General features: G+C 51.5%; 2 protein-coding genes across 4 annotated transcripts in view; one reads left to right on the forward strand and one right to left on the reverse strand.

Annotated features, from left to right (window-relative positions):
- Nucleotides 1-13611, reverse strand: part of MVK (mevalonate kinase) — a 171635-nt gene extending 158024 nt beyond the window's left edge. Inside the window, exon 1 of one of the 3 annotated variants that reach the window (XM_078667359.1) lies at nt 13366-13611. The gene's annotated coding sequence lies outside the window, so the exon portion shown is untranslated. The remainder of the gene's footprint in view (nt 1-13365) is intronic. The other 2 variants (XM_078667360.1, XM_078667361.1) reach the window with 2 other exon arrangements.
- Nucleotides 13612-14235: 624 nt separating this feature from the next.
- MMAB (metabolism of cobalamin associated B) overlaps nt 14236-15900 on the forward strand; it is a 137852-nt gene continuing 136187 nt past the window's right edge. The window contains exon 1 of the mRNA XM_078667362.1: nt 14236-14570. Coding sequence (XP_078523488.1) covers nt 14464-14570 — 107 coding nt within the window. The 5' untranslated portion in view covers nt 14236-14463. The remainder of the gene's footprint in view (nt 14571-15900) is intronic.

The following is a 15900-nucleotide window of genomic DNA, read 5'->3' on the forward strand; positions in this document are numbered from 1 at the left end:
TCATCACCGCTGCTGGCGCGGGTGACTGGGGAGTGAAAGGGCCCGGACATTACCGCTGCGGGCCCGAACTAAAGCCTTATGTAAAGTGCTCCCAATTTCATCGCCGCAGCCCCGAGTTGAGCAAGTGCATCTAAATCACTCCAAAAATCACCACCGCAGCCCCGAGCGAAAGCGCATCATAACCGTTTCAGTGGGTCACCTCGAAATCACCGCTGCGGGCCCGGGAGCCTCAGGAACCCTGTGCTGGCACCGCTGACATCTGAACAGGAGCTGCACTGGGATTGGCGGCAGCGTGGGGAGTTACCTGGCAACCGGGATTCCACTGAGGCGCGCCCCTGCTGACATCAGCATCAAGCGAAGAGGGGCCACGCCGAGACACCGGAAGAGCGAGGAGTCGCCGAGCCCTCGATCCGCTGCTGTGCTTGGGGTGACCTGTGGGACCAGGGCTGCGTGGGAAGCCGCCTTCGCCCAGGACATCTGGAGAGACCGAAGAAGCCTCGCACCAGGTAACATCCCGAGCAGGTGGCTTCAACTGCTAAGGGCGAGCTTGCCGGGGACTGTGCAATTTGGCAGCTGGGACTGGATTAAGCTGCCGGGGACTCTAGATAATATTGCGCATCTGTTGAGGGGCCGGGACTCTCTGGACACCTGATAGTGGGCCTGCTGGGGACTAAGTTCACGTGCTAGCGGACCTGCCCATTTGGTTAACTTCATTCGGTAGCCAGCTTGCTGGGGCCAATTAACTCCGCATTTCTTGCCCCAAGTCATTAAAAACGCGATCCTACCGAGTGAAGGTGCAAAGGGTGACACGCCGCTTGTTCACTCGATCTGGGCATTTTGCACCGCCTGCCTAAGACACCTTTCCTGGATATCATTAACTGCATCCCAAAGTGCCTAGTGCTCATAACTCCTGTGAAAAGTGTATTTTCTGCCCCTGTACTGCCCACCTAAGAGACATTTACTACTTGGTATTGGTGGCAACCTCCTCAAAGACATTACTTGTTGGAAACATTTTACTGTACATGGAATGTTCTTGCCATTTTTGGACCTTGCATAATTTTAGATAAAGATACGTCTATTTTTATATAAAACCGGTGTGGTGTCCTTTTGTGAGTGTTTTTACTGCATCACTGTTGGCATGTGTAGCACAAATACTTTACACCTTGCCTATGAAGCTAAGCCTTCCTGCTCTGTGCCTTGCTACCCTGTCGGAAGCGGTGGTCCCTACTTGGACTAGGGTGCATACCCCGGGCAACTAATGACGCCGGTTCTAACAGAACTCTTGTTGCGAGCATCTCCGTAGTGCATCTTCTAGTGAGTGCATTGTCCCTCGAGTGGTGAAATGTAATAAAACAGTGCATGATGCCTTTTACTGTGCTATACAGGGCACCTACCTTAGCCCTTTACATTTTCATTTTCGAGTATTTGTAAACTTTTTTAACTCGATGTTGTTACTCCTGAACAGCTAAACTGGAGAACACAGGCTTGTAAAACATGTTTTTGCTTTATGGGGTAAGGAAAACACTAAGGAAATGTGGTCCGTTAACCCTTACTAGACCACAACGTAATTATAGCGCACCCTTCTCTTTTTCTTACTCAGCGCTGTAGTAATTGGCACACATTTTAGTGACCTTGCACAAAACATTCTAGAGCGAGTTAAAGGATTTCCCAAATCTGCGTGAGCTGCACTTCAGGACAGTTAAGCTCAGGCTGGGTGATTGCTGCTTCAGCTGGGAGCCCAGCTGGAGGTCTGTGGCACCCACGTGCCGTGAATGCACTTGCCCGGGGGCATCATCTGTTGTGCGCCGCCATTACTGGGCAGCAAGATCTTCCCGGCAGTAGCACTGTCACAGGCACTTAACTCTACCCCCTTCAAAGGAACCGTGCCCCCTCCTCTCGGAAGGATGCCATCCTAAAACAAACACTGATTACAAGTGCGCACAGTAAAAACCCAGTGCCGTACATGTGCAATTTTATTCTCCTGTCACTTTGTGTCTCTTGTTGCCATGGTACCCAGACATGCGGTATATCACACAACTCACACTGGTGTAAATGGGGAACATCAGTGAGACAGCACAGTAATAGGAGTCAGACATCAACCTAATGCACCACAGACCCCCTGACGCTTGCGCTTCTTCCTCACACTGCGTGCAATAATGAACGGGCAAGTCATTAGCACATTATACAGACAAGGATTGTACCCCAGCCAGCGATACAGCAACAATCCGGTTAGATATAGCGCCAAATGTAGCACCTGACACATGACCACTGTCTGTTCAACTTACCCTGCCTCTCCTTTCTCTTCTCAATTTAATTCCAGCGTGAATCAATACGAGTTTTCTATCCTGTGAGGTGTGTCTTTGTACATCCAATGGGAGGAATGGGCATGTGGGATGTAAAGGCCTTGAGGATTTTTTACACTTGATTAAGGTGATCTGCAGGGGGAGGGAGTGCAGCGCAGGTCTGGATTCTCAATGTTTAGCTGTATCAGCTGTTCGTGTCAGAGCAAAATGTCTTTCTCTACCAAGCTCACCATGGACATGGTTGATGTAAAAAAAAAAAAAAAGAGATTTGTGATGAGGTTAGCGGTGGACTTTTGGGGATGGGGCGTTTACTGCTACACCATGAACTTGTCCCTGGTAAGGTGACTCCGAGATGCAGTGCTCCAGTGTTGCTCTTGTCATTTACAATGTATTATTTTAGGGTTAGTTACGTTGGGGAAACTGGAGTGAGCTAAGACTTCAAGTCCCAGAATGCATTTTTTTAATGGAGATACAGGACTGGAGCAATGTGTTAAAAGGTGTAATGGAATCAACTGATACCCTTATACGGAGGGGGGCTGGTGTGGCTTCTGCATTAGGGCTGCAAGGTAGGAAGGGCACGCAGTCTTCTGGCTGGAAAGAGCATAGTTGCAGCATGAGTTGTTCCTCCCTTCTTAAGCTAGATCGGCAAGTCAATGGTGTAAGCTATGAAGCTGGCTGGAAAATGGGATAACTACGGTGTTGGTTCTTGGAATCTGCAGCCTAAAGCTGGTGTTGGCTCTAAATGACAAAGGGTTGGCGTGGCCAAGATGGCGGAGTGAGAGGTCGCACATCCCGAGTGCTCCTCCGTACCTGCCCGCACAGTAATAATAGCACTTCTCCCCCTCACGAAGCTTTTGCAGGGGCAGGAGACGGTGGTGAGCCCCCTGACTACCGAGGGAGCCGAGGCGATGACCCCTGCATTGCCTGCTACCGGTCCCAGCGGCTCCGCTGCTGTCTTCAAGGGGCCACGGCCGGAGGCGGGGGATGGGCGGGAGCCCAGCGGCGGAGGCGCGCCCGGAAGTCGGCGGCGCCAAAATCGAGGCCGGGGACGCGGCCTAGTGCTGGGTGTGCCCGCGCTGCACCGCCCGGCGGGCGGGCCTTTAGAGCGTCGAAAGGGGACCGAGAGAGCACCAACGGAGCAGCGGGGCGACCCCCTCACGGCTGTCCGCTTCCCCCCCAGTGGCCCGGAGAATGGGAGAGCCCGGACAGAGAGAGCGGAGAGGCCCGAGACCGGTGGCCAAATCGAGGAGCCTAGAGCCAAGTGGAGGGAGAGCTCCGGACCTGCGCCAGGCACACCAGGGGCCCTATAGCCACCAGACCCAGAGCGGCAAGCGAGGTGAAGAGCAGCGGGGGGAGCCATAGATGGAGTAGCGGCCCCCACATCGATTCCATAGGCCGGCGCCGAGGTGGGCAGAGCAACAGAATATCCCCATGTGGGCAGCTTACTCGCGGCCGCCTGCACCCTTAATGGCCGGCGGGGAGAGGTGAAATCGAGGCCGGGGACGCGGCCTGCATCTGGGAGCGCCCGGGCCTGCCCACACTGGCCTGCTTCGCAGCCTGGCCCCACGAGACACCTGAAGGGGGCCACAGGGGCAACAGAGAAAGGCGGAGTTGACCCCCCACCCCCCCCCGCGGCCGCCGGCCCAACTGGGGGCCGAGAGAGACCGCTGAAATCGAGGCCGAGGTCGCGACCTAAGACCGGGACTGCCCGGGCCCACACGAGCTATCCGGCCACAAGTGGGCTCCGCCGGGTGTTGGAGCGAGGCCGCGGGGGCCAAGGAGGGACTGGGAGTCCCCCATGCAGCCGCCTGACCCCTTAGTGGCCAGAATAGGACAGAGAACAGAGCAGGAGGTGACAGGAAACCGGGGGCTGGCGGAGATACCGGGGGCCCGGTAGACACGTGGTGCACGACCAGCCGGCCCACACAAGAGCCCCCGTGGGTCCTTGTGGCCCCCAAATCGTGGATCGAGGAGAGGTGAAGTGGGGGAGGCCTTCGAGGGGGTGGCAACCCCGCACATGCACTCCAGGCCGACACCGGACAAGAGGCACTGCACCTGAGAACCCGGTGCAGGGGCCGTATCCACAGCGAACTTGGCGTGAGGGGTGCCAGGAGAAGAGGTCCACGTCAGGCCCCCCCCCACACGTGTAGTAGTGAGCAAGCACGGCGAAAGACGCCAGGTGGAGTGCCCACGTGGAGAAGGGGGGGGGGGGGGTTGAGGCGAAAGGGAAGAAAGGGGACCGCACCCTCCCGGAAATGTTAAGCAAAGGACAGACAAAAGGAGACAAAGGTCAGTCAGCCCCAGGGGCACCCAAGCTCCAGCGTGATTCCAATGAAGGAGAGGTGCCCATTACCAAATCCTTCCTAGAGTCTCTCTTCAACTCCCTCCGTGAGGACTTCCACACCCTGAAACAGGAGGTCGCCGGGGAGGTACGGGAGATCAGGAGTGAGGTGGACGGACTCGGCGAACGGACTCGGCAAACAGGTGCCCATCATCGAAGACGCGGATCGCGCACGAGACGAGGAAATGGAACAGCTGCAGCAGGACATAGATACGCCTGAAGGAATAACAAGTGGACCTACAAGCCCACGCCGAGGATTTGGAAAACAGGTCCCGGCGGAACAACATCCGGGTCCGGGGGTTCCCGCCTAAAGAAGAAAGAACGGACATCACGGGCTATTTGCAAGCCCTATTCCGGGATGTTTTGGGGGAACCGGCGGACTTTGCGATCAGAATTGACAGAGCTCACAGAGTGGGGTTGGCGAGGCGTGCATCTGCCCCACCTCCGGATATTCTACCCTTCCTCCCGGACTACCCTCTCAAAGAGCGCATCCTCAAGGAAGCACGGCGGCAGCAACCCCTGCGGTTTCGGGGACACTCAGTGGCCTTATTCCAAGACCTTTCAGCGATCACACTCCAAAAGCGTAAGGCCTTCAAGGTTGCGACAGACTTTTTAAGAGGAAAAGAGATCCCATACGCCTGGGGGCATCCTTTCCGCCTGATTTTTAAGTGGAACGGTGCCCTGCACCAGCTTTGCTCTCTCCAAGAGACATGCGCACTGCTGGGCATCACCCAGGCGGAGGAGGGCACATCACCGAAACCACCCAGACGACCGTCCAGGGATGGCTGGCAGCAAATTGTTAGAATGCGCTCGCCGGTAGCGAGCTCGAAGCCCGACGCACACACCATCAAGAAAGAGATTGACAACGCCATCCAAGAGGTGGCCAAGGACACCACGTCTTCAGATTGATTGAACTCTGGGGGGGAGTACCCATTAGCATCCATCACTATGCGAGTCCGGGGTCGGGGAGGGGGGAGCCATGGGGAGCGACGTGGCAGAACGTCCACACAGGTAACTCACCACAGCCCTGCACTTCATGAGGGCAGGACTGGGACTATGTTCACTAGTTGGGGTACTACATGGGGCTGGGGAGAGCGGGTTGGGATGGGAGGGGGGAGTTGGGGTTGGGGTCTGGGGGGGTTTGTTGGGAGGGTTTGTTGGGGGTGGGGCCGCCCCTCTGTCCAACTTTCTTTTCTGTTTTATTTCCCACAGGCTACATAGAGCTCTGGAGTTAACCTTGAAAGACGATGACTCACTCCAGACTTAAAATTCTCTCCCTTAATGTGCGAGGGCTCAACAACCCCATTAAACGGTGAGCGGTCCTCTCCCTTTTAGAGCACTCCACAGCTGATCTCTGCCTCCTCCAGGAGACTCACTTACTACCCAAAGATCAGCACCGACTTAAATCTCGTGCCTTCCCCACGCAACTTTTCTCATCCTCCTCCAAGAAGGTGGCAGGGGTAGCAATATTGGTATCCAAATCTTTTACGGGCAAGGTCCTCCAGCGAGAGGCGGAGATAAAGGGGCGACTATTGGTATACCGCTTCCTAATAGCAGGTCAGACAATAGAGGTGGGTTCTGTATATGCACCCAACGAAGGGCAGAAAGCCTTTCTCCAGAAAGCGTTAGCAGCAGCCACAGCCAACACTGAACGACATTTACTGTTGGGGGGTGACCTTAACTTAGTATTCCATAACGCGGCAGATCGCTCCTGCCAAAGATCGGGTCAAGTGGGAGCCCTTTCCAAGTCCATACACGCACACCTCCGGGATTTGGGCCTTATTGACCTGTGGAGACACCTACACCCACGCAGTACCGCATACACCTACCACTCCGGGGCCCATAAGTCCTACGCCAGGCTAGATTACTTTCTCTGCGCCTCCCCGCTAGTGCCGCGAGCACAGGAAGTAGACATCTTGCCGGCCTCCCTATCTAACCATTCCCCGGTGGTGGCCACATTCCTCTTCCCAGCCGCACCGACCCCACAACGACACTGGCGCCTCAGAGAATCCCTCCTTCATTCCCCATCGACAGTGGATCGGATCAAATCCGCCATCACACACTTTTTTACCCACTATGACAACACTGACACTACACGGGCAACGCAGTGGGCTGCCCTTAAAGCTGTCTTACGAGGCAAATTTATATCTATCACTGCGGCCCACAACAAAGAGCGAGCGCAGAAACGGGCCGAAATAGCGCAGCGGGAAGCCGAGTTGGAGCAAATGCACCAACGCACGGAGATAGCGCGGGCTTGGCGCCGACTGTGCGCCGAGAGGAAGATGTTAGCCGCTTTGGACCAAGACAAAGCGGAGTATGCGGCCCTCCGTCTCCAACAGGCCTATTACGCAGGGGGGACAGATGCGGACGACTGCTAGCGAACAAGTTGCATGAGCAGCGCCAGAGACAGGGAGTACAGACCATACGGACCGCCCAAGGTGACTTAGTATCAGATGAAGTGGCGATAGCGGAGGCCTTTGGGGTATTTTATGAGGCCCTCTACTCCGGTGACGCCCTTGACCCGCAAGTAGGTCAGGGATACTTGCAAGGGACGCGCCTTCCACCCCTCAACTCAGCCCAGGCGGATTTCCTAGATAGACCCATCGGCCTTGAGGAGGTGGTGTCAGCGATTTCACGCCTGAAGCTTGGGAAATCCCCCGGCCCGATGGGTGCCCGGCGATATTTTACAAAACATGGTCACCAGGTGGCACCCCTGTTACGGGATCTTTTTAACTCCTTTGCCCAACCTGGTGCGATTCCCGCAGACCTTTTGGAAGCAGCAATTTCGGTCATACCGAAGCCTGGTCAGGACGCAACCCGTTGTAGTTCGTAACGACCGATCTCGCTTTTAAACATGGACTTCAAACTATACACAGGCATTCTGGTGAGCCGGTTAGCACCTTATATGCCACAGCTGGTGGAGCCGGACCAGGCCGGTATCATACCTCAGCGGCAAACCAGCAATAACACTAGGCGGGTCCTCCACCTCATTGAAGCAGGGTCGCGTACGCGACCAGATTGCATGCTATTAGCCATAGATGCCGAAAAGGCCTTCGACAGGGTGCACTGGCCCTACCTGGAACAGGTCTTGCACCTCTTTGGTCTGGGGGACGATCTTTGTACCCATATTTTGAACTGCTACAGACAGCCTAATGCCACGGTGCGCGTCAATGGGCACACCTCCTCTCGCTTCCTGATTGGCAGGGGGACCAGACAAGAGTGCCCCCTGTCGCCCTCATCAAAGGCATCAAATTCGGGACACACACACACACAAGATCAGTCTCTATGCTGATGATATTTTACTCTCCCTTACCGATCCCGTCCAATCTCTTCGTGCTCTTTTTATTGAACTACATAGTTTCACGCTCACCTCCGGGTTCAAAATTAACACCGACAAATCGATCGCCCTCAATGTCTCCCTGTCGCCCGAGACTCTAGCCAAAGTACAGGGGAACACGATATGCAGTGGTCTAGTACCACGGTCCCTTACTTGGGGTGCCTCCTGGGGCCCACCATCCCAGCCACCATAGATGCGAATTATAATAGACTTCGCACGCAGCTCCGCGGAGAACTCCGGAGATGGAAGCGCCATTCCCGCTCCTGGCTGGGGAGGATAGCCGCCACCAAAATGACACTCTTGCCACAGATACTATATCTGTTTCAGACCCTCCCCTTACGCCCACCGACGGGCTGGATCCAACAGACACAGTCCGAGCTGGCGCGCTTTATCTGGCAGGGTCGCAGTCCGCGTTTTAAACAAACCATCGCAGTCCTTCCACCTGGCCACGGAGGCGTAGGAATACCCGATCTCCAACTCTATTTCTACGCAACACAGCTCCGAAGTCTCGTGGAGTGGCATCAGCTGGAATCTGGCAAGAATTGGCTCTTCCAGGACCAGGCAGTGGCGGGCGTGCCCCTACAGTGGATTCCCTTTATCCCCAAGCACCATCGACCGCCTAATCTCTACGCGTCCCAGATCACGGGTACTGTCATGGAGGTGTGGGACCGGGTCGCCACCAAACAAGAATTAACATCCTTCCCCTCCCCTCTGACACCGTTATTTGCTAACCCCGACTTCACCCCGGGCCTCGATCCTAAGGCATTTGCGGCCTGGCGACATTCCCCTTGCAGGGCCCTGGGACATCTTTTTAATCTGAACGGTATCCTCTCTTTTCAACAGATGAGGGAGGACTATGGCATCCCAGAGGGTGATCGGCTTATTTGCAGGTGCGTCACTGGGCACTTCACCCGGAGGTTAGGCCGGGAGCGCAACATCTCACTCCCTACGAGAAGTGGCTAGTCACCCGCACATCTGACAAAAAACTAATCTCTGACCTGTACCAACATCTCCTCCTCACGAACATTTACACATACAATGCTGGTAGGTGCCGGTGGGAGCGGGAGCTGGGGGGGGGCCTTATACCCAAAGAATGGAGCGGTATTTACCACAGAGCTAGACACTCCGCATATCATGCAGGCCTGACTGAAACCTTGACCAAAGTAGCCACTTACTGGTACCATACACCTGAACGCCTTCATCAATTTGACCCCCGCATTAGCGACCGCTGCTGGCGAGGGTGTGGGGAACAAGGCACGCTGGAACATTTGCTGTGGAGTTGCGACCGCCTGCAAGAGTACTGGAGCACAATACTGGATGACATAGACTCCTCATTGGGGAGTTCCGTGAACTGAGTTGTCCACTTTATCTACGCCTTCTCCGTCTGGAAGATACTCCAATCCCGGACCGGAGAGCACCCGCGCGCCAACAGAAAGCCACGCACTGATGACTCTTTCACTTTCTTTTCCTTTTTTCCATAGTGGGATTCTCCTTTTGGTTTGTGGACAGAGGGTGGGGGGAGGCCATGTTGCATTGTTTATGGGTGTTTATGTGACCGGCATTGTTGCTCAGCTCCTAATGGCACCCAGTATGTTTTTCCTTATTACATTGGAGCTTGCTTTGCTATGCTTGCTGAAAGATTGCGGTCTTACTATTTTGTCCTTTCTGAAATCTCAATAAAAGATTTAAACCATAAATGACAAAGGATTGCTGGCACTTAGGGGCATGGTCTCTGCTGGCTAGTAGAGCATTGAGGTTTGCAAGATAGGAAGAGCACCGTGCTGAATACAGCCTGCCCCCTCCCGCCAATATCCAGAGGCGCTGCAGTTGGTTTCAATGGAGAATTAAGCACCGATAGCGACATACAGACCCAAAAATGATTTTGCCCTCCTTTTTTGGTGCTGACGTGAACAAGGTACACATATCATAGTGTTTTAATGAAAATATTATCTTACGGAGGAAAAAAGGATTAGTCATTCAAGAAAAAAAATTCATGGGCAGATCACATCCTCCCTGCATCTGTTCTTGTAATGCTTTTACTTAAACAATGCCATTCTTTCTGGTAATTAATTTTTATAGACCTCTTTGTGGAGAGTTGACTGGGTTTCAGCAATTATGCTTCATCATTTTTAGGTCTCGCCTGTCGATGCGCATGCGCATCGAGCAAGCGAGACTATAGGGGCTCATCCACACTTTATCTAACTTGCAAGGAATCGTGGCGATTCCTTGCAGTGCCCGTGACTTTTAAGCTCAATGCGCATGTGCATTGAGCTTAAAAGCGCGTGCACAGCCGCCCGCATTCCTCCGACACCTTTGAAGTGAAGCTTAGCTTCACTTCAAAGGCCCGGCTTGTTTACACCCACATGCCGCTCTGCCCCGCTCCGCCCCCTCCCCTGAGTCATCCTGCCTGCCCCTTCCCGCCGTGTCGCATTTCTCCTCCCCCCTCCCCTCTCCCCTCTCTTCCCTCCGTCTTGTTTGATTCATGTGTTCAGCTCTGTTGGTCACTAACGATATTTGTTTCTCTAATAAACCTCATTTCCCCTGTAATCCTACTAAGTTATACAAGTCTTAACAGAGCTCTTCCATCCGACCACACCAGCCATGTCTTTTCCACAACTAGACTTACCTGTTCGTATTTCTCCAGTTCTGAGTGGTAGATCTGCCGGATCTGTGATAGTTTATTCCTGTAGTCCGAGTGCTCAATAGAGTTGTCGGGAGACACACCGCCAGAGGCTGCGGCAGCAGCCGCTGCAGCTGCCGACCCTCCGCCTTTCTCTGGCCCAGCCACACCCTCTGCTAACAGCATGTTATCTAACCGCATGAGCTGAGGGTCCACAGGCTCTTCTTCCTGGTCCCTTCTTCCACGGATCTCGTGGCGGAGTCTAATATAAAGAAAGACCTCGAAAGGCGTGGTCCCCCTCTCCAAGCAGTAATTCCTGCCGGCTTTTAAATTGTCCTGCTTGGTAGAGGTTTCCCCACACACTCCGGTTTTGTTTGCGGAGCAGATCCTGGAATGCAACCTCCCGAGTGACTGGCACTTTGGGCAAGTGCAAGAGTGTCCTAAATGGAGAGTATAGTTCTGGTTTAGGTTGAACCTAGTGGCAGTGCGCATGCGCTGCACACTCTGCAAGGCATGCTGTGTTAGGGTTTGCACTAGCAGCCCCGCTCACTCTCCGTCCATATTGGTCATTGGCTTTAATTTATTTTTTAGTGTGATGTTAAGCGTGGTGCCTGTTTCAGGGACAACACGCCTGGTTTAATTATTTATTTACTTTAGCAATTAGCACGGACCCCACTTCAGGGACACTATGCTCTTTTTTTAACTTTAATAATGAATGCAACGCCCTCTACACAGACACAGCGTTCTGCAATACAATAGGTATTGCTTTTGCAAAAGATTGAACTATTGGTATTGTAAATGAAAATACCTATCATTTTTTTTTTTATGAAAGGCATTGCCATTTACAATGCCAATAGCTCAAAGGACCAATAACAGATTGGACAACAAGAAATCAGTCCAGGTGCACACAAAGCTGTCAAGTAACCTTTAGTTCACCATCTTAAAAAACATATTAATGTATAGCTTGGGTTGCAGATTTTGCAATGGAAGCTGGTTAGCAACAGTGAAGCAAACAAACACCTTTATAGCCAGGTGGCATTGGTAACCTCCAATTCCCTAAATATGATTTTATATTTGGCATAGTCCCTACTTGAAAGCAAAGTGAAGCACAAGGACAAAACCACTTGCTCAAGGTCAGTCACAATTTGTCCAGGGGGCCTAACCCCAGCAACGTTGCTGCTAACATCTCCAAGCGATCTGTATTTGTAACCTACAGCTTTCAGTGATCAATTCATAAATTATAACTTTCGGAAATTCACAGGGCAATAGCTACAAAGGCCATTTTTATTTTACATTTATGAGGGGCAGGTGCTTCCCTGTTGATACTCAAGTTCTGCAAAACAAACACCAATCCCAAAAGGGTGCACTGGCAATACTGCCCACCAAAAAAACATTCCCCTAGACTAGAGTTCCAATAACAAGTTTTGTAAGACTTTCTTCACAGGCTCATGATGGTAGCCTCTAGACTACCCGTGATTTCTCTATGCCCAGTGTCTTCTCTTTTTCGACTTTTTCCACAACTTTCCGTCTCACCCTCACTCACCCTCAACCCCTCACTCACCCTCACTCTCACTCATCCTCACTCACCCTCAACCCCTCACCCTCACTCACCCTCAACCCCTCACCCTAACTCACCCTCACCCTCACTCACCCTCAACCCCTCACTCACCCTCTCACCCTCAACCCCTCAACATCAACCCCTCACCCTCACCCTCACTCACCCTCACCCACCCTCACCTACCCTCACTCACCCTCACTCACCCTCACTCACCCTCACCCTCACTCACTCTCACCCTCACTCACCCTCACTCACCCTCACCCTCACTCACCCTCACTCACCCTCACTCACCCTCACCCTCACTCACCCTCAACCCCTCACCCTCACTCACCCTCAACCCCTCACTCACCCTCACTCACCCTCACCCACCCTCACCCTCACTCACCCTCACTCACCCTCACTCACCCTCAACCCCTCACCCTCACACAGTGCAATAGGTCTCGGAGCATTTGAGTTAGAGCTTTTAGAAATGTTTATGGCTTTTTTTTTTAATTCTTTAGCATTGGCTACAGGAAACAAAAATGCTAAAGATTTACACAAATACCCATAAACAATTCTAAAAGCACTAACTCTAATGCTGCGAGACCTATTGCATTTCCAATGCTTGTTAAACTTGGCATCACAATGCACATCAATATACTCCACACCATGCCACATAATTCTAATCAGCATAATTTCACTGAGCGTCACACACTTCCCCACCACACAATTCATATCTTCACGTTTCCATTACACGCCGCATAATTCAACAGCAAGCCACATAAATCAACACACCACATACATCCAATCCACACAATTCCACTACAAAAAAAACACCACACAATTCCAATTCAACCTACATAATTCCCCTCCACACTACATACATCCACTCGAAACCAAAACACATTGTTATTTACAACGCCAAAAGCTCTAATTCCCAGAAATGCGACTATTGCATTGCAAATGCTTGTTTTGCATGCAATTACCCTCTTAGTATTTTCAATACCATCTGTGATCACGATCTCCAACGGTCATCAACTGAAGAACTTGAACTAGAATGCAGTGACTGACAAAAGGGACCACGAGGTAAACAAATCATCACCATAAGCTAACAATAAAGCTTCAAACCAGTTTAAACAATATAAAATAAAACATGACGGATCAGGATGCAACTGTGAAGTTTACTATGAACGTGACCAGCCACTACTTGCACCTACACTTACTTACCCTCCCACAGGTGACCCTCAATCCACTGGCAGTATGCACTAATCTCCTCTCTCACAAGGAACAAGCAGAGTCCAAATCACTGAAAGCCGTCGGCATGCACAGTTTACAAATGTCAGATGAACCAATACGACGAATGAAAGGGGACTGTCGAGGAAATAACCAATCCGCTACCAATACATCGGTGCTAACAACACTCATCCCGAACTACTCCTCCAATGACATATGAGAGTTAGGAAAAGGAAAGCCAATAGCGAACCACCACTATTTAGCTCCAGGTTTTAGGATAATCCAATCAGGTACAGCATTGCCCACGCGACAATGTGCCGACCAATCCAACTAGTGATTGACTGGTAGCGTGGAGCTCGCGCGATCGCCCGACTGGAGAAAAATATCAGATTTTCTGGTAAAACAGGAAGTGAATGTATCACACATGCTAATTGAGACGCACAACTGCTCTGCAACGTTGGGCACTTTCTTGGTTCTCTTTTTAAGTGACGTTGTTTGTTGCGTAACAAAGGCATCGAATTTTTACGTATCAAACAATTTACGTCTCCTAAACCATTACTTATATTATTATTTCTTCGATTGTTAATCATTACTCGCACCATTTTGCTACAGAATATGTCTTTAGTTGATCAGACTCATCGTTATTAAAAAACGACCATCTGCATTGTGCGATCGAATATTTCAAATCGCGTTCCTGAGTATAGGACAAAAGCTCCTCTAATATGGCGATTATTTTGTAAAATTCAAAGAGGAACCTTAAACACTAGACTGGGTCAACGGTTCACTCGAAGGTCAGCAGCCATATTGGGTGTAAATAAGATAAAATAACATCCAACTAGAAGAAAGACTGTGTACCAAAGTAGTAGATGGACCCGGTGACTTTCAATTGGAGGAAGAACCTCCCCAAACCACAGATTATCTTTATTATGTACACCACTTATGACCCTGTCTAGACTTGTATTTTTCATTTGAGATGAGCGGTCTAGCTTTTTTTTGGAGAGTTGTATTCCACTATTGTGCATATTCTTCTGAAAGGCGAAGTTCCTGATCAGTTGCCTCCGCTGATTTTGCTACGGGATTGAGGGTCTGAAGATGGCCCTAGCAGTGATAAAAGGCAGAGGAGGGCTAGGCGTTTGTGCTCTCATCGCTCGTAAAGCTATAGGGAGCCGAGCTCGCTGCACAGGGACCGAGGACGGGCGGTGAGTGCTTGTCTGCTGCATAGCTGATAGGGTTTCAGAGCGGGATTGAGTAGAGGTTACTGAATGCCATAAAGCCTGCACTACAATTAGTCTGAGCCAGCACAACTGAGCGCCACAGGAAGTGGCTGTCAACGTTCCGCCTCTCTGAATTGGTTTATTCTAACCAATAGCTTCTAAAAAAAAAAAAAAAAAAGTGTTTATCCAAATTCTATGTCAGGACAGGAGGCTCTGATTATGCTTAGTCTCATTTCTTTACTGACACATAGCAGCCAATCACATTACAGTAAAGAAAAAACAGCAATAGGGCAACCATAGAGTACACCCATAGTATATAAACAGTCTCAGAGGTAACCACTTCCTCTTTCTTTGCTGCTCCGCAGCCAGTTAAGTGCATTGTCTTACTTACTTGATATTTCATTGCTTGGCGTTTTACTGTTATTGTGCCTTGTGGATTATTGCCGCTTTGTGCTTTGACATTGCGCTGTGTGTCGCGCGTCTGGGGCTTGGGCTCCGTTGTTGTTTATTCGCGTCTTTTCGCCGCTTCCAGCGTGCATTTTTATTTGTTTACCGGAGCGTGTGTCTCACCTCCGTTGAGTCGCCGAGCGCTTCATAGCTGCTCGCGCGCTGTTTGTGGAGCGGGAGCAGGGGTGCCGGTTGTTTTGAGAGCGCGAGCGCTCTTCGACGGTTCTCACTGGCAGGCGACAGTCGCGCATGCGCGCTGTCCCATTTCCGGCTGTTTTTCTCTTCAGCTGGTTTAACGACGGCGTTTGTTGACGTTTGCCCACGGCCTGTCAGTGCAGTTAACCCCGTCCGACGCTGAGGTCTTTTAGGACTTTGGTAGTGTTTTTCTTGGCATAGGCTCTGCCTAGAGTGTTGTTTGGTGCAGGCTTTGGCTCCCTCCACGTTCTAATTGCTACCAAGGCAGGTTTTTCCTGCGTTTAAGCCTGCTTTGGGGTTATACACTCCCCCTTGACTGGTGTTTTCCAACACTCCATATTTCTAGTCGTCTTGTGGGCTTTTACCTCTACCTTGGTGTAGAATGGCTGCATATTTTGATGACGTGGAAGACGACTACTACTATGCTGATGAGGAGGAAGGCTCCTTGGAACAGGACTTAGTTGAACAATTGGATAAGGGTGTTCAACAGTCCGTTAACAAAGCACTAGTACGTGCTATTAACCCTTTGAAACGTCATCTAAGTCTCTATGCTCGACAGCAGGGCTGGTTGCCTGCTTCCAAGAAGACGGCGAAGTCGCCGGTTAACCCTCACAAGACTGACTTTCAGCGTCTGGCAAAAAGTTTGGCAGCTGCGCCACCCTCAACTGCCGGT

This window comes from Lissotriton helveticus, chromosome 11 (genome assembly GCF_964261635.1).
Source record: "Lissotriton helveticus chromosome 11, aLisHel1.1, whole genome shotgun sequence".
Taxonomy (NCBI): Eukaryota; Metazoa; Chordata; class Amphibia; order Caudata; family Salamandridae; genus Lissotriton; species Lissotriton helveticus.